This window comes from Microtus oregoni, unplaced genomic scaffold, assembly GCF_018167655.1.
Source record: "Microtus oregoni isolate MIOR12 unplaced genomic scaffold, Mior012 000013F_ref0000133, whole genome shotgun sequence".
NCBI lineage: Eukaryota > Metazoa > Chordata > Mammalia > Rodentia > Cricetidae > Microtus > Microtus oregoni.
Genome location: NW_024543072.1, coordinates 46,977,607 through 46,994,565, shown reverse-complemented (window position 1 = coordinate 46,994,565; position 16,959 = coordinate 46,977,607). Strand labels below are relative to the sequence as shown.

Here is a 16,959-nt window from a genome sequence, read left to right as displayed (position 1 = left end):
GTTTTTAATTTAGAATTAAATGTTGCCTTGCCTAATGCACTTACTGGTCAACTAGAAATATGGGCTTCGATGAAAAGTTTCATATTAATTTCATCTTTATTAGAAATTCAGAGTCTGTACCGATCTGAGCAGCATTCATTTAACAGATATTTATTGAGAGTATAGTATATGCCGAGCATAGTCAGGGGCCAACGGCAGAAATAGAAAATAAATCATAAATATAAATACAAATGATTAACTTAGATACATGTAATAAATACTGTGAACAATAATAGCTGGGGGTAGAGGAGATACAGGCTGCACTACATAACAAACCGCAGTAAACATACAAACTTGAATAGAGGAAACTGTGCCCAGCCTGGAACTTGAAACATGGAGATGTAGAGATACTGTGTTACTAATTAGATTTTTATCTTATTTTATGTGTTTGGGTTTTGCCTGCATGCATGTCGGTGCATCGTTTGCATGCCTGGTGCTCAAAATGGCCAGATCCCCTGAAACTGGAGTTACAGATGGTGGTGAGCCATATGTAGGTGCTGGAATGGACCTTGGTCCTCAGAAAGAGGAGTCAGTCCTCTTAACCAGTTCCTGTCTAATCCTAATTGTCCCCCAAATCCTCAGTTCAATGCTGTAGTCAGATTGAGTTCCACCTCCTAGTCTTAATAGTGGGGCTTAAACTCCACCGTGGAGCCTTGGGGGACCTGGTCAAGGAGTATCCAACCATAGCTTTCAGCTTAGGGAAAACTTCAGGGAAGACATGATGATTTCCCAATGACACATCCATCTGCTTCAAGACTACTCAGAAATGTCCTCCCTTGGAGCCTAAGCCATACCTGGTATGGTAAGGAAAACTTCTCGAGAAGGAGAGTGCCAATGCTCTAACATGTGAGATGGGGAAAAATTAAAGCAACGTCTTCCAAACAACTTCCATCTGATTAGTTTTGATCTGTAAACCCACACTCTTTAATACACAGTAGTCTTTTCCATTATCAGTAATGATAATCGGCCTAGAATAATTCATAGCTCTCATAGTTATTCAGTGAATAAACACTGCTGTGCTGTGGGGTAATTGAAGAGACATTAAGAGCCCATTCGAGTTCCGTAATTCCACTGTGTTTTCCTTAATCACAAAAATGCCGTCAGGAACTGTGAATACACAAGAAGCATCTTGCTGGCTTACAAAAACACATTCATGTAGGAAGCAAATCACATGTGTTCGTGTATGCAAACCTCTGACCCATCCAGCAGGGATGGAGATTTTTTTTGTTTTAATTTCCCCTTTCTGTGTTTTACCATCAGGGAATCTGATCACTGAATGCATTCATTACATAGTTCCAAGGGGACGAATTACATCATGCAACTCAAAGTTTTAGTCACTACTGACAATAGGTACCAGAGGCACCTAAATTTATCAAACCTTTTGGCTGTTTTTCTATTTGGTAGAGAGTAGGAGTTGGGTGAGCCAGCTGTTTCTATAAATAAAGCGGGTTGTTGTGAGGCTGTATCCTGTTTGGAAATGATCTCATCTACTATGTCCGTTGGTAGTTAGCAATTTTCTACCACACCAAGCAGTCCTGCTATGGATTGGGCATTGGGGGGAAGCCCTCAAAGTTAAGCTGCACCGACTCCTCACTGGCCGGCAGGAGGTCTGTAAGACACTGCCACGGTCTTAAACCTGAGTCAAACAATTGACACAAGGACTTGTCACAAGTCACTTTATTTCCTCTTTAATCCATGAGGTGAGCTGTGTACTGATGGACCAGAGCTTCCTTTATTGATATAGAACAGGTCCCTTTTAAATGATGTTTGAACTTTACCGGGTGTACAGTGGTTATGTGTTCTTTCTGCCTCTGTACCCACTGGGATAAGCAACTGCCCCTTAAACCCCGAGTTTCCCTGATCCATAAGGTAGACACTTGCTAGTCACCCATGGCCACTGAGCCCTTGAAGTGTCCAGACTGAGATAGTCTGTACATGTGAAAGTTACATCAGATCCCAGAGGCTTGATGCTAAACAAGGACAGGAGGAGACAACTCCTTGATAACTCTGTACTGTTAACCAGGCATTTGTCTCTGTTTCAAAAGAGCAGAAGGAGCAACTAAGAAAGGGTTTATTTTGTTCATGATTTTAGTCCATCATGGCTAGGAGGCTAGGAGGGAGGACAGCTCACATTATGACATCCGGGAAGCCTGGAGAGCGCATGCCAGTGTGTGCCATCTGTGTGTGTGCCTTTTCTTTATTCCATGTGGGACCCTGGTCTATGGGATTAGTGCTGCTCACATTTAGGGTGGGTCATCCCCCTTAGTTAACCGTGTCTGGAAATGGCCTCATAGATACACGGAGAGATGTCGTTTGTGAGCTTCCCAAGCATATTCAAGTCAGTCAAGGTCACAGTCAAGATTAAAAACAGTGGGGCTAGAGAGTTGAGATGGCTGTGGTCAAGAGCACCCGTTGTTTTTACTGAGGACCCATCCGCATGTTGTTTCAGTCATCCAAACTCCAACTCCAGGGCATCTGCCCTTTCCTGACCTCAACAGGTACCAGACACACACAGTGCACACACATTACATGCTGGTAAAACATCCACACACACACACACACACAAAGTTAAATAAATCCAAATTAATTAATTAGCTAATTAATTTAATTAAACATTATTTACTGCCCTAGATATTTGGTGTATTAGTGCAATGTGTTATTAAAGTTAACTTTTACCTGTTTTATTTTTGGTGTGACTACTAATAAATTTAAAATGGAATATGTAGTTTCCATTATCGGTCTATTGAATGACAGTAGACTAAAATCTCTTTTGCTTTTCCATTTCCCCTGTTAGTTCCTACAAGAAGTCTTTTCTATTATTGATTTTATTGAGCTCTACATTTTTTTTCTGCTCCCCTCCCTGCTCTCCCCTTCAACCCTCTCCCATGGTCCCCATGCTCCCAATTAACTCAGGAGATCTTGTCTTTTGCTACTTCCCATGTAGATTAGATCTTTGTATGTCTCTCTTAGGGTCCTCATTGTTGTCTAGGTTCTCTGATAATTGTCTTTCTGGGTCTGGGTTACCTCACTCAATATGATGTTTTCTAGATCCATCCATTTGCCTGCAAATTTCAAGATGTCATTATTTTTTTCTGCTGTAAGGTCTGGAGCAGCAAGCAGAGAGCTCAGTTTTTTTTTTTTTTTTTTGCTTTTTTCAAGACAGGGTTCCTCTGTAGCTTTGGGGCTTGTTTTGGAACTAGCTTTTGTAGACCAGGCTGACCTATAATTCACAGAGAACTACCTGCCTCTGCCTCCGAGTGGTGGGATTAAAGGTGTGCGCCACCACTGCCTGGCATCCTACACGAAGTCTTTAGACCAAGTATTTGTTATCGTCTGCAGTCTGGAGAAGTGTGTGCGAGTATGCGTGTGTGTGTGTGTGTGTGTATGTGTGCGCGCGCGTGTGTGTGCACGTGTGTGTGCGTGTGTGTGTGCATGTGTGCGCGTGTGCGTGTGCGTGTGTGTGTGTGTGTGTGTGTGTGTGTACATGTGTGTGCGTGTGTGCGTGTGTGCATCCTCGCATGTGAACACGAAAGGTGAGCAAAAGCAGTATGGGTAGTGAAAGGACAAAGGAGGGGCAAAGAAGCAAGTTGTATGGGCATTGGTCTAAGATGCCACCTAACTGTCCGTTTAAGCAAAGAACAAAGAAGAATCCCTAAACACAGATTGGCTTCCCATAGGGCAGATTTGCTCTTTGCTTTAAAGTAAATAGGGTCCCTGGAACACAGAGTCAGCAGCCTTCAAATGTAAACATGCACACACACACACACACAGCTCCAGCATAGACCCAAGCAGGAAGTTTTAAGAATGAGGCATCTCTATCCTTAGTTAACATGAATGAACAAAGACTGACCTATATTCTAGTTGGTAGCCTTGATTTGAACAAAGTGCATTTGGTTCTATAGCATTTTATTAATGAGAAAATTCTGGTGAGATAGCTTATCTTACGGTTATATGTAACTATATATGACAGTTTTTCTGAAGAACTGTATATATAATTTTATAAAATTCAGCGTTTTGAGTGGGTGTTAAATGACTTCTACCAGGCAGTCTATATTTTGCAAAGGAAAAAGAAAAAGGGGCATTTAAGCACGCAGCACGTGTGACTAAGTCAGTGATTTAATGCCGTACATGCCAGTTTTGCTCTAACCTCAGTGTGGAGCATAAAGTAGCAAACCAAAATATTTTCACTGTTTTATGGGTTCAGTTAATTAGACTGCCATTTGATGAGCTCAGAGAGGGACATAACATGAGTGGAGAGGACACAAACGGCCCAATGGAAGCATTGCAAAGGCACACCAGTCATGGTACGCATCCTTATGGCTATACTGGTGACTTCCAACAGCCCATAGACAGATGACTTTGGGGGGTGGGCAAGAGGGTGAGGAAAGAGAGGGGGCATGTGGCCTTGAGTCTAGACCTTTCTGTCCCCAATAAGAATATAGTCATGGAAATCACTGTAGATTTGATAACAAACTAACTGGCCTTTTAGAGGCTTAGCCAGGCTCTCATTTGAAATTAGACCCACAGAATCAAAGCAACTTGTCTCGAGCCCCACAGTAGAAGCGGCAGTCACTACGACACTATAAAATCAGGGAACCATATAAGTACCCTAGGCAGACCCTAGAATGTGCTCATGGGCACGCTTTTAGAATCTAAGGGGCAAAGTGCCGTGGGACTGTGTTGACTCTGGAGATATAAAGACAGCTCATGGTCATGCAGATAAGTACGTACGTATGTATAATCACTACCACCATCGTCATCGTGGGTTTTTTTTTTTTTTTGAGACAGGTCCCCAGCTAGCCCAGACTGGCTTAGAGTCACTGCATAGCCCACCCTGGCCTCCCGTTCTCAGCAGCCTTCTGCCCTCAGCCTCCTGAGGGTGCCTAGCATATTTTAAATGTTTTTTTTTTAAATCAACATGTATCTTCGAAAAGTATGGTTAATACAGTTTATAAATGTTAAGTCCAGAATAAAACTCCTCGTAACTCTTTTTGTTTCTTACTTTTCTCTTTCCAGCCACTGTACGTACATTTTACATCGCTAAATCAGGATGGGTCTGTAACTTTATAACTTTTGCAGTTCAGACAATCCTAGACTCCTTTTCCACGGCCTTCCTAGCTGAGCTTTAGCCGTCCCATTGCAGCCAGGAATTTTATCTTGTAAACTTACTGTCCGCTAGCTATTTAACAAGAAAGACATCTTTGCCCTTTCCTGAAAATAACTGTTATCGCCTCCAGTTTTCACAAGTCATACAGCTAAGCCCGAGTGTAAAGTCGTACTAAGTGGCTGCTTTGTGAGACAACGCATACTGATACCGGGTCCCAGGCCCTCAAAAACCCCAATAGCAGAATACTTGCCAAGTGTCTTTTGGCTTAAAGCAGTTATGAAAATTGGTATGCTGCGTGGGATCAGCTAACCCAGAAATTAAACATGAACTGCTCCTCGTTATGGGTCGGGAATGCAGACTCTATTTTTATTGGTTCATGATTGCTGGGGTTCCCGTTATTTTTAAATGTCCTGGTCCCTAAGAACTTAAGCCCTATGGAGTTTACTGCCCCTCAAAACCTAAGGAGGGCACCATGAAATTAACCCACATTGTCAGGTTCCTAGGCAGGGCAGGTGATGGGTTTCCAGGCGCTAGGGGCTATCGCTCGATCATTTTTCTTAGGAGGAAAGGAAAGTATGGGTCCATTGAATTTTTCAGGTCTTTGAGAGAAAGTCATAAATAAGAAAAGTGAGATATATTACCCTAGATAAAGCAGGCCATAGTTACACGTTTTCAGTAAGGTTAGGTCCATTTTGAAATTGAAGCTATATCAGTCTAGAAATTCCTTGTCTGCCTGTTATTTTGATTCTCACTTGATGGCCTGATAGAATGAGTTATTTATTGCTATGACCCTGGGCAGTGATATAAATTTCTTTGCTTCTCGATTTTCCCATTTTTTACCTAGAATGATTACATCTGGCTTGCCTGCCTCATGAGGTTGCTATGGGAATCAAATGAGATGTTGTAGACTGTAAAATTTGGTAAGTTCAAGGTAGACGCAGCTATTCATCACTGGTAATGACGATGCTTGGAATACCGCCAGACAGCACCGCAAGACTGTGCTGGACCCTGTCCCGCGTCAGGGTAGGGTTTGATGAAGTGGTGCCGATTCAGGCCAGCGATTCGTTCTCTGGAGTCAACCTGGTTCAATCCCTATACTGCCTGCTTCTGCTTGTGAAAAGTGTGCTCCCATGGGTGTGGCTAAGACTTCGGTGTTCTTGGTTCACAGGGGAAGGCTGTCCATAGCATCAGTCGGGAAGACTCCCTCTGACATCCCCTTGCTATGGTAATATGTTAAGCTAAGTTCGTAAGTAGCCATTTCCAGGAACCAGATAAAGTTCTAATAAGAATAAAGACCAGACTATGGCCGGGAGGGTATCTTCCCTGTTTATTTAAAAACACAAGCATGCATGACATTTCATCCAGGCTGTGTGCTAAAGGTTTGCCTGCACGGAGTTAGACACACCACTTTCCCACAATGTCACAGAGAAGCAAATGACTCGGTTTCTGTGGTTGGGGCAGAAAGGCAACCTGGGTGTGTGTATCAACCACACCTGCCTGAAAAACATTTGCTGGTAGACACTTTCAAAGTCACCTTTTCAAAACAGAATGAGATCACTGCCATTTGGTTTGCTGAGGTTTGGGGCTGTCCTTCTCCTGAGGGGCATTTCAGCAGTCTCTGCGCGAGTCTTTGTCAGAGCCTCGAGTGCCAGTTTTGAACTTGGTGCCTCAGGACGCAAACCTACTCACATGGCCATCTTCGTTTGTCCAGAGAAAGTCATTGATTCCGTCATTATCCTCTTGGCCTCGTGCCATCCAGGTAGTCAGGTCACATAGTGTGATAAATGAACTCCCAGACATGGAAAACATCCCAATGTATCTCACCTCCAGACAGCAGCAGGCTTTGTGGAATTCAGAAAGAGAAAACCAATGACAACACCCTTATTCTTGGATGAGGGCGGACGTGGGTCATTTTTATATTTTAAGGCTTTGAAAAAATAAAGTAAAAACAAAGGGTATTGAGATCATTTATCCTAGAGAGTGTGTCATATACGGGATAGTGGCCACATAGCTACTGCACTCACAGAAAGAGAATGAAATTAACCAGGATTATATGCGGGGATTTGTGTCCAGTCAGTGGCTGCGTCTGAAAAGAGGGGGAAAGAGAGTCATGGGTTACTGTTTTCCTGTATATTCTCAGATAAATCTTCATCCTTGTATCATTTTTAAATATTACTTTGGTAACTATAAGTTTTCATTTGTATTAAGTGGATGAACATCTGACAAAAAGAATATTTTTTAATCTGCTGATTAATGTAGGATTTCCCCTCTGTATGCTGTAAATATGTTTTATTGCCATTGGTTAATAAAGAAGCTACTTTCAGCCAATGACTTAACAGAATATAGCCAGGCTGGAGAAGATCTATCGAGAGAGTAGGCAGAGTCATGGGGATGCGATGGAGCCTCCCCTGGAGGAGAAAAATGCTTGCACACCAGTACCGGTGAACCATGAGCCTCATGGTAAAATATAAAATAATATAAATGGGTTAATTTAAAAGATATAAGAGCTAGCTAGCAATATGCCTAAGTGATTGGCCAAGCAGTGTTTCAATTAATATAGTTTTTGTGTGCTTATTTTGGGTCTGTGCGGCTGGGAAATGAACGAGCAGCCTCCACCAATATGCTGATGACAGGGGAACAAGGTAATCAAGACCCTAAATATTCAAGCATCAGAATTTTCTATACCTATGTCTTCTGTGTATTCCTGTCTCCCATATGTGTCTGTAAACCACCAGGGCAACAGAATCACCCTGGCTCCAATCCCAGACCTGCTGGGCCACAACTGGGAATTATCCATCGGTCCTTCTTATGTGTGAGAATCAACCACACTGCAATGCTGCAGCAGGAAGATTCTTTAGGAGTGTTGCTGAGCTGCAGCATGAGTGAGCTTTACCTAGATGCATATTCAATGTGCAAACTCTTGGCCCCACCCCAGGTCCACCAAGTCAGAACCTGTGGGAGTAGGATGTTCAGCAATCTATTGGATAAGTCATCTTGGACACATCGATGCTTACTGACATCTGGGAGGTGCTGGAGTAGAGCTCTATCCCTTTTGTGGCTCTTTACAGCATTAAGCGCAGGTCGGGGGGCTCGTTAAGACAGTCTCATTATTGGCATCTCTAGGGTTTTGTCTGTAACCATGCAATCTCAGATTAGAAGGAAACTTGCAGGAGATTTAATCTAATACTCCCTCAACCGTCTTAATCCCTCTGTTCTCTCCTTCCTCTTTCTTTGATCATTTGATTAATCCTGTGCACTGGGGATTGAGGAAGCTGAGATTAATACAAACAGCAGCCCTTATCTTCCCAGAGCTTACTGGATAACAGAGACATATCCGACATGATCATACTAGCTATAAAATGATAATTGCTATGATAGGGAGACTTCAGAGGATTTACTAAAGGGATCCAAGCGAGTCTTCTACAAAGTAACTCAGCCATGACAGAGCATTTTCCCATTGGAGAACTTTTGACATCCTACTGGAACCTGGTTCACTTAAGATCAGTTTAGATGTTAGAAAGTCATTCCTTCGTTGGATTAGAGTCAGCCACTCTCTATGTATTATTGCTGTCCTAACTCCGATCTGAATCTACATGGAACAAGGCCAGAGTTCTTATTTTTTAGTAATTTCTCTTTATTTTATGTGCATTGGTGTTTTGCCTGCATGTATGTTTATGTGAGGATGCCAGATACCCTGGATATGTAGGTACAGTTGTGAGCTGCCATGTGGCTGCTGGGAATTGAACTCAGAACCTGTGTCCTCCAGAAGAGCAGCCAGTGCTCTTAACCACTGAGCCATCTCTCCAGCCCAAAGTTCTTACAGCAAATCTTTACGGTCGCCAGGATTACTTCCTTCTCTATTTCTTTCTCCAAGACTGTGTGAAATTCTGCATTCTTTTTCAAATTCAGTCAAATTCAGAAATACTCTGCCTTTTTTCCCCTTTATTTAAAAAACATGTACAACCCATTTTTGGGTGCTCTCTCAGGAGAGATAGTCTAGAATGATAAGCGTGGAAGAGCAAATCTCAGAATCTACCAATGACTTTGCTGTAACCCCCAGGGCTGGAGCCCAGCTTCCCTCGCTTTGTGGGTGACTGGTTAGATCTCACACTCAGCTCACACTGACCTCACAGACACACAGAAACCCAGGCTTGGGGGCAGCCTTCAAGTTTTGTGCCTTACAAATGACTTACCTTAAGTGCAGAATAGAGTGCACCTGAGGATAAGATTTCATCTGCTTGTGGGATGTTCAAATGAACATTATATGTTGTTTATATACAACTATCCATATGCATAACACATATAAAAGAAATTAAAGATTAGAATTTCACAGAAAGAATCCACTTACCAGTCTTTTGTCGTGAACCTGCAAGGTGTGGGGCACATGCCATATAATCTTATGGTCGTGTTTTTGGAGCAAGTTCTAAATTCATTTGTCCATGTTATATTTGATTTTAGATTCAGATTCTGTAACCAGCAAACGTTGGAGACCTTGGAGTCAAAAACTTTCTCCATTTTTGTCTTTATATCCTCAGGGCCTACCCCAGTTTGCAGTGTGTCAATGGGTAAATAAGATTATATAGATAGATGTGCACATTTCCAAGGAAGCGACCATGCATTAAGGTACTCTACAGATTCCCCTCTATGACGTCAATAACCTCAGCTCTTTAACAAGCACTCATCATTTATTTAACTGGTTTTTCTGGGTCCATTTGCATTATTAGCCAACCTGAACTTGTTTGGAGCACCAATCAAAATCATGGAAGCCGTTGGTAAGGGCCTTGCTAAGATCTAGACGTAGGAAGTCTTCAACGGTCTTCTAATCGGTCAATCTGATAAGCTTATCTGAAGGAAATGAGGCCAGTCTGCCTTCACTTATTCTAAAGGCCACCGGTTCCTTTTCTCTGGTGATAGTCTTTTAGGTTTTATTGACAAGTTAAGAATTCATGAGATGACTGGTCATGGCTCATCTATGTGGTTTTTTTCTGGGTGGTAAAAAGTTTTCTCAAAACAATTGTTCTTCAACTAGACACTTTTTTTTTTTTTTACATTCGTTGCGAAGGGCTCTACCTCCTCTGAGGGAGTTCTTAGGCTTTTGTATTCTTACCTAGGACAGCTGACACTGGACTTCTGAGGTGTGTACATATATTCCTGGCATGTTCATCTTCTATGCCTAATGGGTCCATGCCCACTGACTAGCACACACTTGATGTGAGTAATAGACTTTTATTTTAGTCTAATAGTCTTCTAAGGTGTATTGCAGGGATGCCTAGTAATTTAGCAGTTTTCTTCTCAGGACCCGGGGTTAACCCCTATAACGTAATAATGGGTTTTTGTTTTTTTAGGCTAGTCATATATAAATAGTTTCCGTTAGAGTGGACTCCAGCCATTATTAATTCTAGTGAATTAGGAAATTTTTATTTATTTTGCTTTAATTTTAGTAATATAAGATCATGGTCTATTTAGACCTTGATTAGATCAGTTGTAAAGTGAAGAGTTTAGGCTGGATTCCCCCCCTCCCCTCCCGCCATATAATCAAAGCCCTGAATTCTATGATTCTAAACTTTGCAATGAAATGCTCCTTGAAAATAATTTCAAACATTAAACTATCGTGCGTGCACATGCACACATACGCACACACGAGGGGGGTTGAAATACATGTAACATTAGTGAAATCTGAGTGAGAAATCTGAGTTGCGTCCACATCAGTTTCACGTTATGATAATCAAAAATGTTTCTTGGGGGATGGAAACTGGGTAAGGAATATCCAAGGGTCTTTCTTTATTATTCATATATATATATATATATATATATAAACATAATATGTATTTTATAGAATATGTGTTGCATAATAGTATGAAAATCCAGAATTACCTCAAAGTGGTTTTGAGGCATTAAATCATGAAGTATTGGTAAAGTATCTTGAAGTGAGTGACTTATCCATGCTCTAACACTGAAACTCGGTTCCTAACCTTTTGTAATGTGGAGATTTTATTAAATGGTTTCTAATCCACCGCAGTGACTCAATAGAACGTGGTCATCTCCGCTACATTCCTTGTTCTAGAGAAAACACCAGGACAAACATCCTCCCTGGAGCTGGCCGAGGAGGGCTATGAGCTGGCCCTGAGGACAGTTTAGAAGTGTCTGTGGTAGGCAGAACCGCAGCAGCCCTGGGGAGTAACGCTGTTACATAACTTGCCCAAATCGCTAGGCAGATCAGTTAACAGGGCTTGGTGTAGGTTAGCCTTCAGATAGAAGAACTGGGCAACTTCCAAGCCCAGATCTGACACAGAGCCAGAGTTACAGTATACAGCGACTCCACAGGCCTGGGAGCTTTGGGCTTTCGATTCACTTAGGCATGTTATAAATCTGTACAAGTGGAAAAAAAACAAAAATGATGTCTCTCTGGCTGGCCCCCAGAATAACTGTCCCCAGGAGGCCTAGGAAAGTACAGTTTCCCTTGCAAAATTCTTAATCATCTCTCTCAAATATGAGTTTTCCATGCAGCTGCGTGGATGAGGACCTCGGCAGAGACCAAGAAGAGCTGGACTTCCTAGACACTTCTTGGTCCTGGGGGATACTGAGTGTTGAATGAATGGCTACAATGTGTCTCCCACATGTCTCTGAAAATGCTTACAGTTTCCCAGGGTTTGTCTATGCCCCTGACTTTAGGAACCTTTTTTTTTTTCCTCCAGTGAATTGGATAGAAACAAAGAGGGCAACTCTAGCAAATTTTCTGGTTCTTAGATGAAAGGGAGTAAGGGGCAGAACTGCGATTTTTCAGTGATTTGCAGCAAGTTGTCGCTTAACATGGCTAAGCTTTAAAGGCTGTCCTAAAGTCAAAAAGCAGCAGTGCAAGTTAGGAGACGCTTAGGCTGACAAGCGTTTCATATGAAAAACATTTACGGATTTTATTGGTTTTCAAAAAAGGCATGAGTCACCCGGACACTGTAGCTGCATTAAAGAAGAAGCCAGAAAGGGCGCAGGAGACTATCCCATGTATTGAGTGAGTTCTAGAGCCAAGTGGATGAGGAATTAAAGAGTGGATCACCAAGAAGAAAAAAGGGTTAGATTAAAGAGATCCAACTTCTTTAAAGAGCGGCTGAAGGAAAATCAGCCCCCTCAGTGGATGCCTGGGGTTTAACCCCACCATATGGACAAGGAGAAATGACAATTAATTTACTCTGTAAGAGGAAAATTGGGTTGTGTGGTGGTGGGGCTGCACGGAAACGTAATGGCTCCAAAGAAGGAGAAAATTTAAATTTTAGAATAATTAGAGCAGTTCAGAAGCAGAAAGAATCGTTTCATTAAACTGGGAGCTTTCTGTCACTAGAGCTGTTTGAGCCAAGGCCAAGAGAGCACTGTTCGGACATTCCGAAGGTTCTCGGCACTGAGCTAAAGCTCCCCGTCGGTGACCAGTAAGATCACTCCTGACTCACAAAGTCTGTGATTCAAGTGTGAATGCCAAGGCCACGCAGGATATATCGGCTCTTGACTAATACTCTGACCAGCTGTGTGACCTTCAGCTAGGGAAGTACCGCCCCATCAATTTCTTCATTCGGCTTTAAGAAATGCCTAAGTTGCTCTTCCTGGTACGTGTGGCCTTTTGTATAGTCTTACAGCACGTGGGAAAAGGGAATTCTGGCCTACTTGCTTTCCTGCAGAGGGAAAGCTTCACGGAAGAGCCCAAACCACTGATGCTGGAGGCCACGGTGTGGTGCTAAACTCCCTGGCCCCTCATTGGCAGGAGGGAGGGCAGCTGCGCAGCTGCAATGTTTTCCCTTGAGAACAGGATGCTGATCGAGTTGGGAATCTGCTTTCTCTCAAACACCTGTACTGACTTCAGCTTTGCCTCTTGAAACAACCAGAGAGACGAAGGTCATTTTACAACTGCGCTGTACAGCTGTCTTTCTCTGTTTGCTTAGTGAACTAGCGATTGCCTTTTGAGTTTTGACCAGAACAGACACTCACAGAGAAACGTACTCTGTGGCGGATTTCCCCTCTAAGTTCTTCATAAATTAATTTGTTTAATTTGCTTAAAAGTCTAAAATCTAACGACAAATGGCAACATAGATCTTTTCCTGACTACAGAAAGAGGAAAGTTAAAATTTTATTTGTCCTAATGATGAGAGCTCTCTATTTCCTAAATTCCACTGTTGACTAACTGTGGTTTCTTTTGTAACCATTTTGTCCCTTATCCCGTTCTCCTCTAAGGAGAAGGTGTGCCATTCCCAGACCATTGCATGCTTGCTTTCTGACATTTCTTCTTTGGCTTTTTTTTTTTTTCTAAAGCTAATATCATTGTCTCCAAATCCTATTTTCTTCCATTTCCCCCCAAAACCTTTAGCAGTATTCTCACCAGAATACATGTCAGTTTGTTTTGGTGTAGACATAGAAGGCCATGGACAGGTTATAAAGTATCTCCTGCAGTTACCGAGGTCAGCCGGGGAAGAAGTAAGAGAAGTCAGATTGCTTGTCACTGAGGGATCCAAACCTCTGTTCCTTGGCCATTCTCCCCTGATCCAAATACAGAGTCACTTTTTCTCCCCATCTCTTTGTTTCCTTAGGTTGAAAATGAAAACAGCTGTTAAAAATAAGAGCCCATGAGTCATCTTGAGTCTCCACATGATAATTACAATTTCCATCGCGCTCCATCCAGTCCTTCCCAGTGTGCTGAGCCCTGGGTCACATCCCCTCTGGGGAGAGCGCCGCTGCTGGCATTGGCAATTGTATTGGACGACTTTAATGTTCATTTTCTAATCCTCTGAGGTTAAACACTGAATGAGTTGCCAAGCCAAGAAAAATAACAAGAAAGAAGATACTTCAATTTGAAAACTTGATTTGTAGGGCAGGCCACTTTTTCAGTTTTCCCCTTTGAGCAAAACTCTGTGTTGATGTTAAGAGATGTTGGTTCCTTGTCCGTGATTTTGAAGGTGTCCCTCCTAGGCTTTGTGGCACCCTGACTATGACTTCTTTAACTCTTGTAGATACTGTGCCCTGAGCTGTGTTTCTTCTTTTAAGTGCCGAGTGCTTTATAATGTAGTAAACCAATCTCAAAGGAAGGTAATCCACACTGTCAGTTGGTTGCTACCTGCCAGGGCAGACTGATTGTCTTAAGTTATGCCCAGTCCCTGTAACAACCATTTATGACTGAGTAATTCTGCTGAGCTAGAACTCTGATGCCACCCCTGTCTGCAGTGAGCCAGCTGCCTTCATTTTAATAGCACCAATACTTGACAATGATAGATTATATATAGACTGTGGTTTCTAGCAAGAGAGCCGTGTGCCATTTTGGTAGTGGAAGCTTGCCCTTTAACCTCCCTCCACTTCCCCATTCTAGGAGTGGATTTCTTTATGATTTGATTAGGTGTGTGTGTGTGTGTGTGTGTGTGTGTGTGTGTGTGTGTTGGGTATAAAGCTTATCAGATTTAGAACCAATGCCTGCGCTGGGCAGTGGTGGCTCAGGCCTTTAATCCCAGCACTTGGGAGGCAGAGGCAAGTGGATCTCTGTGAGTTCGAAACCAGCCTGGTCTACAGAGCTAGTTCCAGGACAGGCTCCAAACCCACAGAGAAACGCTGTCTCAAAAAACCAAAAAAAAAAAAAAAAAAAAAAAGAACCAATGCCTGCTAAGTGAGCTCTACCACTGAGTTGCACTCCCAAAAGTGCCTGTTTAGACTATTTTTAATTTTAATTACATTTATTGATGGAATAATTGATTGTGTGTATGTATGTGTGCCATGACAGGGGTCAGAAGCTAATTTGTAGGAGTAGGTTCTTTCCTCTACCCTGTATGTCTCAGGGATTGAACGCAGGTCATCAAGCTTGGTGGCTGTCTTAGTTAGGGTTTCCATTGCTGTGAAGAGACACCATGATCACAGCAGCTCTCAGAAAGGAAAAACATTAAATTGTGGTGGCTCACTTAGTTCAGAGGTTTAGTCCATTATCATCAAGGTGGGACATGGCAGCTGGGAGTGTGGCAGCTTGCAGGCACACACGGTGCTGGAGAGGGAGCTGAGAGTTCTTACATCTTGACTCATAGACAAGAGGAAGTGGTCCTGAGACCCTGGACGTGGTTTGGGTATATTTGAGACCTCAAAGCCTGCCTTCACAGTGACACACTTCCTCTAGCAAGGCCCTATCTGCTCCAACAAGGCCACACCTCCTAATAGGGCCAGACCTTTTGGAGGCCGTTTTCTTTCAAACCACCACAGTGGCAAACACCTTTATCCTCTGAGCCATCTTGCTGTTTCATGATTCTTTTTAAAGTCCATTTCCCACATCAAAATTGTTACAATTCTGTTACCATTTCCTCCTCCAAGATCTGGTTTTAGCTGATGTGGTGACACATGCCTGTAATTCTAGCACCCAGGAGGCTGGGACAGAATTGTGAGTTCCAAGTGTACCTGGGCTATAGAGTGAGTACTTCAGAAAATCCTAAGAAAAACAAAACAAACAAACAAAAAGCAAAAATATCAAAACCAAACCAAACCACAAACCACAAGCTAGTTTTAGGTGCTGGGAAGGAGGACACATAGTGTGGCTTAAGGAATTTCCAGAAGGTTATTAAGTCCCAGCTCCATACTTTGAATCCCACCACTGGTCAATCATTCCTTTCTGGTGAGATATTATTTCTAAGACATTAAAATGACACCATTAAAATGTAGTATTTGTTGGGCGGTGGTGGTGCACGCCTTTAATCCCAGCACTTGGGAGGCAGAGGCAGGTGGATCTTTGTGAGTTCTAGGCCAGCCTGGTCTACAGAGCAAATTCCGGGATAACCAGGGCTACACAGAGAAACCCTGTCTCAAAAAGAAAGAAAGAAAGAAAGAAAGGCCATATCTTTTTGAGGGACAAGCTCATCAAGTTTGGACGGGTAATGTGATGATTAGAAGCAGGCTGAAAGTCAGGTACCCTCCCCAGCTCTACCTGGATCCTCCACTCGCTGCCTGTGTGACCTCCAGCAGTTTATTCAGCTTTCTGTGCCTTGTCAGCCTCCTCCGTCAAAGGAGGCATTAACAATGCTCTCCTCTGGGATTTCTGTCAGTTCTCAATGAAATAGGTGATGTGCTTAAATAAATAGTACTGTGCTATGTGTCATCAATTATCATTTTAATTTGCATAAATTAGCATTCTATATAGACATGCTTTTGACAGAAAGGGCTGATGTCAGCTCACAGAGAAATTGGACTTTAGCTTGAGTTCAGATGTACCACTAATGGATTGTTCGTGTGATAGGCTTGTTTAATGGTGGCACTCACTGGGTGCCTGGGGAAAGCATTTGAGGTGAGGGAGGGAGAGAGAGAGAGGTAGGGGGAAGGTGATGGTGGTTCTGAGCACTTCGCTCAGTAAGTGATGAAATTACTGGTGTGGATGGCGAGTAAGCAGTGATGCGTATATACATATGTGTGTGTGTGTATATATATATATATACATATATATGTATATATACATATATACATACATATATATATACATACATACACAAATGGACTCCTAATGAACTACTTGCTTAGTTTTCTGTGTTCTCATAGTTTTGTGACTTATAATAGAAATGTTATATAGAAAATGTTACTTCCTTTTACTTAAAGAACCACAGAAAAATGCAAAGCCTCCTTTCTCTGTATTAAACACCCCTTTTCTTTCTTTTAGATTATATGAAGCAGACGACATTTGAAGCCCAAGCCTTTTTAGAAGCCGTGCAGTTCTTCCGGCAGGAGAAGGGTCACTATGGCTCTTGGGAGATGATCACTGGGGATGAAGTCCAGGTAATGTGGGCCTCAGATCCTCTGTCTGTGTTGGAGGAGATCAAGGC

At 42.5% G+C, this 16,959-nt stretch overlaps 1 protein-coding gene across 1 annotated transcript in view; it reads left to right on the top strand.

The window, feature by feature from the left end:
- Niban1 (niban apoptosis regulator 1) overlaps positions 1 to 16,959 on the top strand; it is a 154,335-nt gene that overhangs the window by 97,254 nt on the left and 40,122 nt on the right. Inside the window, exon 6 of the mRNA XM_041663074.1 lies at positions 16,797 to 16,912. Within this exon, the coding sequence (XP_041519008.1) occupies positions 16,797 to 16,912 (116 nt within the window). The remainder of the gene's footprint in view (positions 1 to 16,796; positions 16,913 to 16,959) is intronic.